Source organism: Ailuropoda melanoleuca, chromosome 1, assembly GCF_002007445.2.
Source record: "Ailuropoda melanoleuca isolate Jingjing chromosome 1, ASM200744v2, whole genome shotgun sequence".
Taxonomy (NCBI): domain Eukaryota; kingdom Metazoa; phylum Chordata; class Mammalia; order Carnivora; family Ursidae; genus Ailuropoda; species Ailuropoda melanoleuca.
The window spans coordinates 70799663-70809511 of NC_048218.1; the positions used below are offsets into that span (position 1 = coordinate 70799663).

Genomic DNA, 9849 nt, shown 5'->3' on the forward strand with positions numbered 1-9849 from the left:
CCCTTTCTACCTCCAACATCAGGCAGCTAGTAGATACTCATTCACACTTGGTGGCAGGAGTGACATGTTTCGTAAGAATGGCATGACAGGTATCTATCATCAACCATCCACCATGCATGAAATGTAGAGGTACAAAAGAAAGGGGGGGTCAAAGAAAAATTCAGCGCCAGTTTCTGCCATCCCAAAGCTAAAAATCTGGTTGTAAGCCATAAGAACGGGAGGAATGTGAAAAGAGCTCGGGTTTTAGAGTTTGGACCCTGGGGGTCTTGGTCCCTCTTGTGTAACCTTGGGCATGACATCACCCCTCTATGGCTCAGTTTGTTCATCTGTAAATGGGGGACAGGGCCAGTGCGTGACCAGGGATTGCAGGATTCGTGCTGACTGATGACGGTGTGTTTGATTTGTCTGTGCCTTAAAGTTTGGGCTTTCTTTTCTTTTAGGTTTGATGTAGGTCTGAGCTAGGCTTGTGGGAAGGAGGAGAAATGAAGACAGGATCAGGTGGGAAGCTGGGCCATCAGAGAAGCCAGAGGGACATGATGCCTCACAGGAGGACATGGGATGGGACAGAGATGAGGAGGGGCCGCAGAAGGGTTACCCTCTGTGGGGGTTAGGAACTGGTGCCACTGAACAGGCCTAGAGAGGGGAGGGAATGGGTGCCAAGTTCCAGGGCCCACCTAGCCATTCAAGCCACCAATATGGTGGTCATTCAGGGTTGCTCAAATTGGCTCACCTCAGAGCAAGTCACAGGGGGCTGGCCCCAGGCACACTGTGGCCTAGGAACACGGATGAGACATCAGGAGCAGGAAGGGCCCCAGCCGACAGTAAAGCCAGATCCAGATGTGGCCGCGTGCAGGAAGACCTGGTGCCCCGGGTCCAGAGTGCCCTGACCCCGCGGCCTCCGGGCCCTCCCGGAGCCTGGAGTAGTTTCCCGCATATCAGACGTGGCTCCCGGGCGCCCAGTGCGCACACACTTCTCGCTCTGTCGCGTATCACTTGCCAGCAGACGTGGGGACCGCTGATGCGTACCACATGGAGGGAAGGGTTCTGCTGATTAAATTACTCAATCCTGCTAGAAATGAGGGCAACTTGCCCCAATAGGATTTTTATGTTTCTCATGATCCTTGTTGACTCCCACGAGGTTTTTCCATCCCCAGTGTGGTGCCAGGGGTGAGTTCTACCAGCCAGCTCTCTCCCCCTTCAAGAGCAGGGCCCTTAAAGGCATCTCTGTTTCTGGGAGGGAATTGTGCTTTCTCAGTCTAACAGAACCTCTCTAATTTGTTTCCAATCTGTTCTGCTGACTGTGGGGGCCACGAGTGGGAGGTTTGCCGTAGGGAGGAGCGTGCGTGTGCATGGAGTGGGTGTTCTCGGCAACTCTGAGTGTTGAGAAGGTCTGTCATACTATTGTTTATTTTGTACTGTCCTAGCTTTCCCTCGCTCCCCGTCAACACACACCACAAATGGTACGAACGGACATGGGAGGATGTTTTCGCGGTTGACGAAACGCCTCCTCCGTGGACTTGTGCTGCCACCTGGCAAGACCTCTCCTGCTGCCAGAAGTCACTTCGTTTTTCACGAAGTCAATGGTGCATTGTTGGACACAGAGGATTACTTAGGCCGGGGAAGAATGTGGAAAGTGTCTCACTGCATTTAAAGTGCCATCAGGTTACGCAAAGGAGAAACATGAACCTCACCTCGCAAGAGGGAAAAGCTAGATGTGATGAGTAAACCAGACCTCAGGTGCTCTCTGGAAGGTGTGTTTCATCCAAGTACTTAGTTTTGCTCTGGGCACACCACTTTTTTCCCGCCGAGTGTCAGGAGCAAATTAGTGTTCGGTTTTTGTTTTTTTCATTCAAACTTCTCTTCTTACGCTAGTGATATCATCCCTGGAAGACTGAGACATAAGAAGAGGTGAATCATGTATCACCTTCGAATCTCTTCTAGAATTACATCAGCCAGAGGGCGATGGTGTGCAGTGGGGATAAAAGCCGAAAAGTAGAAGGGGGGAAGGAGGGAAGGGGAAGGCACCAGGAGTGAGGGAGGGAACTGGTTCTTTTGCAGTCTGCTTATTTTCTTCTTCCTCCTTCCTCCACCCTGAAACCCCCCTTCCCTATTTATTAATCAGATAACTGGAAAAATCAGACTTTAAAGAGACAGTTGCATTACATTTACTGACAATGTTGGTTTAAATGTCATTTGTCTGAACTTTCTGACCAATACACCATACCCCCATCAGTCAGATAAAAGCCAACCTTGGCATTGTCACTAGACCATTAACTGGTTAAGAATGAAGACACACAGGGGCGCCTGGGTGGTTCAGTCAGGTAAGTGTCCAACGCTTGATTTCGGCTCACATCATAATCTCAGGGTCGTGAGATCGAGTCCTGCATCAGGCTCCGTGCTCAGCAGCGAGTTGGCTTGAGATACTCTCTCCCTTACCCTCTGCCCCTCCCCCCCACACACTCTCGCTCTCTCTCAAATAAATAAATCTTAAAAAAAAAAAATGGAATGAAGACACACAGACCCTGCCCCACCACCACATATTAACCATGTGATCTTCACCCTCTTTAATGTTTTATTTTTTAAGATTTTATTTATTTATGTGACAGAGTGAGAGACAGCCAGCGAGAGAGGGAACACAGGCAGAGGGAGTGGGAGAGGAAGAAGCAGGCTCCCAGCGGAGGAGCCCGATGTGGGCTCGATCCCAGCAACACCCTGAGCAGAAGGCAGATGCTTAACAACTGAGCCACCCAGGCGCCCCCCTCTTTAATGTTCTTATCAGTTTCAAAGAGCAGAGGAACTTGGCAGTGTGTGAAAATAATTTCAAATGTGAAATCCAGTCATGCGAGGTAGTGATGGGCCACACGGCTGCCTGCCAGTGCGGTGAGAGCCGTATGGAAGGCGTGATGGGTGAGTATCTGGGGAGGAGAGGATCTGACTCCCCTGACCTCACCCTACCTGGGGGTTTTAAATTTCATGCAATGATGTGTATCTGAGGTATTTGGGGAGAGGGGTAGGGACTCTCAACCAAACCAAAACATAACAGATTCAAAGGCCTAGACCTTGTCCTAATGCCCTTAAGAAGTGATTGAGTATTTTGTAGTTATTTCCCACCCACCCTTTGTTTTTCACTTCCAAAGTTAATCTTATGCCCAAACCACTACTGTTAATTCGGAAGAAAATCTTTCACCCTCCCTCTGTGGTTCCAACAAATTCCAGACTCCCCAGGATCTGTGGTTCTAGCTGCCCCAAACATAATTATGATGAAAACAAAGCAGAGTGGTCAGAGGACAGCAGGGAAGGCCAGGAGTGGGATCATTTCTGCAACACAGGAAATGGAGCCCAAAGGGGCAAAAGGAAAAAAATAATTTGAGGAAGGCACAGTTTTGGCAGCGTCTTATTACAACTTCCAGCTGATCGGGTGTAGCCAAACCAGAGACATCTGTTTGAAGTTTACAACAGAAACAAGCTCCCAGAAAGCCTGAAAACCCTGAGACAAACACACACACACACACACACACACACACACACACACACACACACACACACACACACACCCCAAGCTCTAACAGTTCTTGTCTGCCTTGACCTCCACACCATGCCTCCACTGGGTCACACTGGGTTGTCGAAGGGAAGGAAATAAGTTCTTCCGTCGGCCTCCCCACCCGCCCCACCTGCCTCATGACTCATTCACGCCATGATCAGAACTTACCAACCTTCCTCTCTCCTTGATTTTCCTCCCAGGAAAAACAGAGATGGCCCCACTCCTCACAGAGCCCCAAGGACACTTTCCTCAGGTCTCCAGTTGATCTTTAAAGCCCCCTGAGCTGTTTGTAAAGGAGAAGGTGAACCACAGAAGGCCGTGGTAAAACCTCAGAAGACCTTGAAAGTCACTCTTCCCTAAATAACCTCACAAGTCTGGGAGTGAGGAACAGAACTCACCCTGTTTCTCCAAGAATTAACTAGAGAGACCAGAAAAAGTCCACAGCCCCACAGTTTACTGCGTGAAGAATATGGGAGGGTGCACTCAGAGGGAAGGCGAGGGCTGGCCCCAGCCATGGTGGTGGAGGACTACAAAGGCCCTGGAGCTATGCAAACAGCGGGGGTCCCCTTCTGGAATCACTTTTCAAGCACCACACCATCCCACCAATGGCCAGGCCCTCTTCCGGCCCCCTGGTCCCCAGCATTTTCAGCAGCACTTCCAGACGCTCACCTGTTCTGTTACATTGTCCTCTTTATTCTCTCCCCACTGGCGGGCAAACAGAAACAGAGCAGTGCTACTCTTAAAAAATAACAAAATGTTTTATACACATTTCTGTATATACAACTGAACAACATTTTACATGTCCCTTTTGCACAGCAAAAGATATAACCATTTAGCTCTGAGAACACAGTTATGTACAAAAAAAATTTCAGAAATACTTCACAACAGTGCAAAATATTTTACACAGTATCACAGAGGGGGATCTTTAGAGCAGGAGGAAGGTGTGTGTATTTTTAAAGGAAAACTTTTTTAAGTCTTTAACTGTAAACAAAATGCAACTTTCTTTCATTTCCCCCCACCCCCCCAAACAATTATTTGAGGAATTTGGCAGAATTTCAAGGGTCTGAGTGTGAGGTAAACAACCCAAGCTCTCCCACCGAAACGACTGGGGGCAAAGAGGTGGCATTACAGCCTCAAACGCTGTGAGAGCAAAAAACAAAAATGTTGGTTAATGACATGCCAGTGACAGCGCTAGGCCGCTCCCTGTTCCTCGGTCAGGTCAGGGGAGGAAATTAACCCCTCCTCAGGCCCAAGCTGCCCCACAAACAGGAAACTGGCCTGCAGGCAGGCATCGCTTGCTGGTAGGACTTTGCTAACCAGCGGGCCCTTCCCTCACCCCCTCCCCGCCCCCCAGAGCCCTGCCTCTCTCTCCCTCCGTGCAGAGTTCCCCCCGCCCCGCACGTCTCCACGAGCAACCTGAGCCCAGCTTCAAACAGAGCCAAATGTGCAGAGGGCCAGGGTGTCCCATGTCCCCTTTCCTGGGGGCTGGCGAGGGGCAGAGGAGAAGGGGTTGTCCAAAAGACGGGTAGGGAGTCACGGTGGGGCGCGAGGGGCACACGCAGGGAGCTGCTGAGATCTCAACCCGAGTGGGGCTCCTCTGGGTTGGCGCCGTCGGCAGGGCCCGACCGGTCTCCAGCGGTGGCAGAGGTGGCGTCCGGGCCCCCGCCTTCGATGGAGCTCTCGCTGCCGGTGCTCTCGCCGGACAGCAGGCGCGTCACCCGCAAGTCGGCCTGCAGACTGCGCACGTCGTTGCCGAAGCTGAGCTCTCCCAGGTCGTTAATAAGCTGGGACAGCTCGGCCTTCATGTCGGAGGCGCTGCCCAGCAGCAGAGGCGGCGGCCCAGCCCCAGGGCCCAGGGCGACCCCACCGCCCCCTAGCGCCTCCTCGCGGCCACTCTCCAGCGTGTCCAGCAAGTCCCCGCATTCCAAGTGCATGGCCACCATCAGCGCCCGCTGCGCCTCGGCCTCTTCCGCTGCCGGGTCCCCCTCCTCAGCACGGTCCTCCTCCTCCTCCTCCAGGCAGCCCTCCGTGTGCTCCTCTTCCTCTTCCTCCTGCAGCTCCTGCTCCTGCTGTTCGCCGAGCAAGTCCTCGGTGATGGAGCCGAGCTTGGGCGCGCTGCGGCTGCGTTCCACCGGTGGCTTGTAGCAGCAGGGTCCGTGCAGGAGCAGTTTGCGCAGCGGCACTAGCGGGATGGTGTGCGCGCCCACCAGCTCCTGCTGCTGGTGACGCGCATCGTCCCTCCGCTTGAGCCGTTTAAATTCCGCCAGTGCGTTGGCCGACGTCTGGTACAATAGTAGGGCCATGGCCTGAGCCTTCTCGGGCTTGGACACCAGCACCGCGTGGCAGCGCAGCATTACCGCCTTGTGCTTGAGCTCGTGCCGGTATACCCAGGCGAAGACCTTGGGCAGCCGCGCGTCTGCCACGCAATAGGTAACGCGGTGCAGCAGGTAGAGGTGGCCCGGGCGGCGCAGCGCGCGCTCCTCGGCGTGCACCATGCGGATACCCTGCGCACTCACAGTCAGCTTCATCTTGGTGCCCTGACGACCCGCCTCGCTCTTGCTCCAGATCTTGCCCACCGCTAGGTCAGTGCAGCCGTCCCCGCGCGCCTGAATGGTGGTGGCATTGCCCAGGTAGAGCACGGTGTAAGTGGGGTCCTCGCTGGTGATGTGCAGCTTCTTGCGCTTGGAGCGAAACATACTGCCCACCCGGCTGAGCGCGCCTTCGGGGCACGCCCGCGCCAGCGAGCTGAGCGCGGAGTAGTGCAGGCTCACCGCGTAGCCCTTGGGCTTGGACGCCTGCCGTGGCGGCGCCTCGGCCAGCAGCTCGAACTTGTGCTTCTTCCACGGCAGCATCTCCGGAGGGCGCCCCCGCGCAGCTGGGCGGCGGCGGCGGAGCGGCGGGTACGAGCCCCGCTGAGCCAACCGCCCTGGCCGGGCTCGGCCGGGGCAAGACAGGGGAAAAAAAAAAAAACCAAAAAACAAAAACCTCTGCTGGGAGTGGCCCAGTGGTAGAGAGGGGGTTAGGGAGTATCGTGCTCAGGGACCCCGCCGAAGAGGGTACGGGTAAAAATCTTAAAAGAGAAGAAAATATTCAGCTGCGAGTGTGGGGAGAAAAACAGCGGGCACAGATTTACCCCGGCCAGGGCAAGGATGAGGGCAAAGAGTCTTAGGCAAGCAAAATGAGAGAAAGACGAAATCAGAGTGGAACATTAAAAAGATGCGCGCGCGCAAACAGAAGGAGCCCCCGCCAAAGCAGTCGGGACGGGGCGAGAATATGCAGGAACTCCTCGGCGAACCTGGAAAGGGCCCCCCCGCGCGCACACACACACACGCGCACACACACACACTCCCCAGGGCTGGGACTAGAAGCCGCGGAAACTCGATAGCGAGTGTGCCCAGGGCCGGTGCTCCCCGCCCCGAGGGGGTGCCGGAGCCGGAGAGCCCCTCGGCTGGGCTGGTCCCAGACCCTGCGGCTTGCCCGGAGTGCAGTCAGATGCTGCCCCGGCTGGCCGCGGCGGGCCCGGCGCAGCACTCCCGCTGTGGCTCACTGCATCTTCGCTCCGGCCGGACGCGGGGACTCGGGCTCGGCGGGCTCACTGTCCCGGCTGGCTCCGCCGGGGCAGCGCGGGGCGCCGAGAGCGGGACGCGCGCATGGTCGGCTCCTGGGACGGTCGCTACCTCATTTCTTCGCTTTGGGGGTGTCCGACTCCGCTCCCGAGGTCCCCGAGGTCTGCTGCCCGCCTTTGCGGCGCGCCCCTCCCGTGCTGCGAGCGGTAGCCGGCTCGCCAGCCTCACATCCTTGCGGTCCGGGAGCAAGATCTCGGGTAAATATAGGCCGGCGCGAACCATTCGCCGCGCGGGGACAGGGGAGGAGCAGAAAAGAGGGTGCATTTCGGGCTCGGACGCCCGGCGGGTTCCTGGTCTCTTAAAGGGACCTAGTTGCAGCCATTTGTCGAGGTAAAGGGGAAACCGGTCCAATCCCGCAATTACATCTCAGATTTGCCAGCATCTCGTTTTTCTACAGGTATCGCCAAGACCCGGGGTTACCCCTCGGGAAAAGCAACTTGAATTCTGACACTCCACCCTCAGGCTGAATTGCAACTCACTAAATAAATGTAGGTCTACATCGAAACTTCTGGGGGAAGTGGTGGACGGTGGGATTTAGACTAATTTACTATGCAAAAAGGTTGGGGAAATCGTGGTTCTTTCTTTGTGTGACAGCTCTCTGAGAATGAGTAGGTGCTGTTTAATATTATATTTTTTCACAATTTTATTTCATTAAAGGAGACAGAAGCAAGGAAAACAACCAGACTTATCTTTTAGGATCTTGGAGCCCTCTCTCCACAGACAAGCAGATAGTGAGAAGTGAGATGAATGTAATGCGGTGATTGGAGTGAACAATATGGTGTATAGTCCATCAATAAAGTGCTTCCTGCGCTGAATCCCTAGCAGTGGCCCCTCCTGCTCTCAGGCCTCAGAGAAGAGCAGTTTTCGGAGACCTCTAGAATTTCTAGGTAATGCCCATGTGTGGTTAGAACTCATTTTACTTTGGCAGGCCAGTCATTCAGTTTTATTACATCATCGACACATCTTGGGATGAGAATTCCTAGTTAAAATCCAAATGACCTTTTTTTTTATTTCAGTGTCTAATAATGGTCAGCCACCCTCCACTAGGAATGGCAATCCCATTATTACGCTTTTCTCTAGTGCTGACTGAACAGCGTAGCTTTAATCATCTGACCAGCTTGACACTTGGCTGGTAACTAATTTCTGGGCCCTCAAAATAACTTCCTCGCCTCTATGGTCTGCTCAGTGAAAGCAACACGACTTCAGGCTGGAATGTGTGATAAATGTCCAGGTGATGCTGCATCAAACTCCCGAGGTCATCCTGGAGGAGGACAGTGGAACCCTTCCCCCCCCCCACAGGCCCCAGGGGGTCTTGGTTATCTTTGGCTTCCTTGCCAAAACCGCTGATTTCAGAACTACTGTAGCCCCTCCTGGGAATTCTCTGGAACCCTACCTTTCTTTGAATTCTAACCCAATTTTCTCAGACTCAGTGGTGCTGAGCGTCAACGTAACTTTTGTGAGTACTTTTTGGTGCCAGGCCCTGGGCTAGGAGCAGACCCAGTTCCTGTCTCCAAGGAGCTCCCAGTCCAACAAAGGACGCAAACTGCACCCAGCTCTGGGCTTCCACTGCAACTATGAGAGCACTCTGTGTCCCCCAGTGCCTGGTACAAATAGGCACTACTTGATTGTTGAATTAATGAATGAGACATGCGTGTGAACGGGAAGACAGGGTAGGCTACGTGCCCTGAGAAAGACCCAAAGTACTATGAGGAGTTAGAAAAAGAGAAGGTTCGTTGTGAGTAGGAAAATCAAAAAAGGCCCCCCAGAAGGTGATGTTTGAAGAATGAGCAGGCTTTCTCCAAGCAGGGAAGAACTAAAGGGCTTTCTAGATCTAGAGGGCAGCAGAATTATAGAACATGAAAATGCAGGCACATGTGCAGATTAGGATGGAGTTTAATGACTAACGATGAGAGTAGAAATTTTCCTGATGGTGCTTTTTTGGGCCCCCCCTAGTCTCTGAGGGAAGGAATGGCCTTTTCATGGCTGACTCTCATTCCAGGGTGTCATTAGACCAGAGCTCTGATGCCTTACTCCCCAGCTGCACTAATGCACTAACGGAGGGATACTTGGCCTGGTGCTGGAATGAACTAGTTAGGAGTCTAATAAGCCATTTGAGCCAAGGTGAATTCCTCTTCCACTCAGATTTCTGGAATATCTTGCAGTGGCAATCACATAGACTGCATGTGCTCTACATGGAAAAGTCTGGTAAAAAACACACCAAATCAACCTGTGTTTGGTGACCGTTAGCTGGTCCATAATCTCGAAGTCTAAACTCTACAATAGTAGATGTCATGTTCAAGCAGGTACCATTTCCAACTTGCTCGGAGGTCCAAGGGTCAGAAGGGTTTGGGGCAGACAAGGAAGGATCAGTGGTGGGAGCTTAGGCTGGTCTCAGCTTCTACAGGGGCACTGCCTCGGGCATCACAGGGTAGCAGGGAGAGCCGTGGACCACAATGGCAGGGAGGATTCCACCAGCGGGCCTGGCTTCTCTGAGGCAGCGCGAAGGCATCCATTCTGGGTGCAGAGGCCCACAGACCTGCTCCTGTGACTGGTCCCTGCCATGCCTGGACAACCTCCTCAGTAAGTCTGTTTTCAACCTCGGGAGCACAGAAAGGTTCTAGGCAAATGTGAACAGTCTGCGGTGTGACTCACAGTCTGTGCCGGGCTCACAGACCCAGGAGG

The 9849-nt window shown here is 53.6% G+C and overlaps 1 protein-coding gene across 1 annotated transcript; it reads right to left on the reverse strand.

Moving 5' to 3' along the window:
- Window positions 1-4265: 4265 nt before the first annotated feature.
- Window positions 4266-7622, reverse strand: FAM43A (family with sequence similarity 43 member A). The gene has a single exon (XM_002921450.4). The coding sequence runs from the start codon at window positions 6391-6393 to the stop codon at window positions 5119-5121; it is 1275 nt and encodes a 424-aa protein (XP_002921496.1). The 5' UTR covers window positions 6394-7622; the 3' UTR covers window positions 4266-5118.
- Between the last annotated feature and the right edge of the window lie 2227 nt (window positions 7623-9849).

Bases quoted from the DNA above. Each gene is read 5' to 3' on its own strand.
- FAM43A (XM_002921450.4), bottom strand. From the start codon at position 6,393: ATGCTGCCGTGGAAGAAGCACAAGTTCGAGCTGCTGGCCGAGGCGCCG.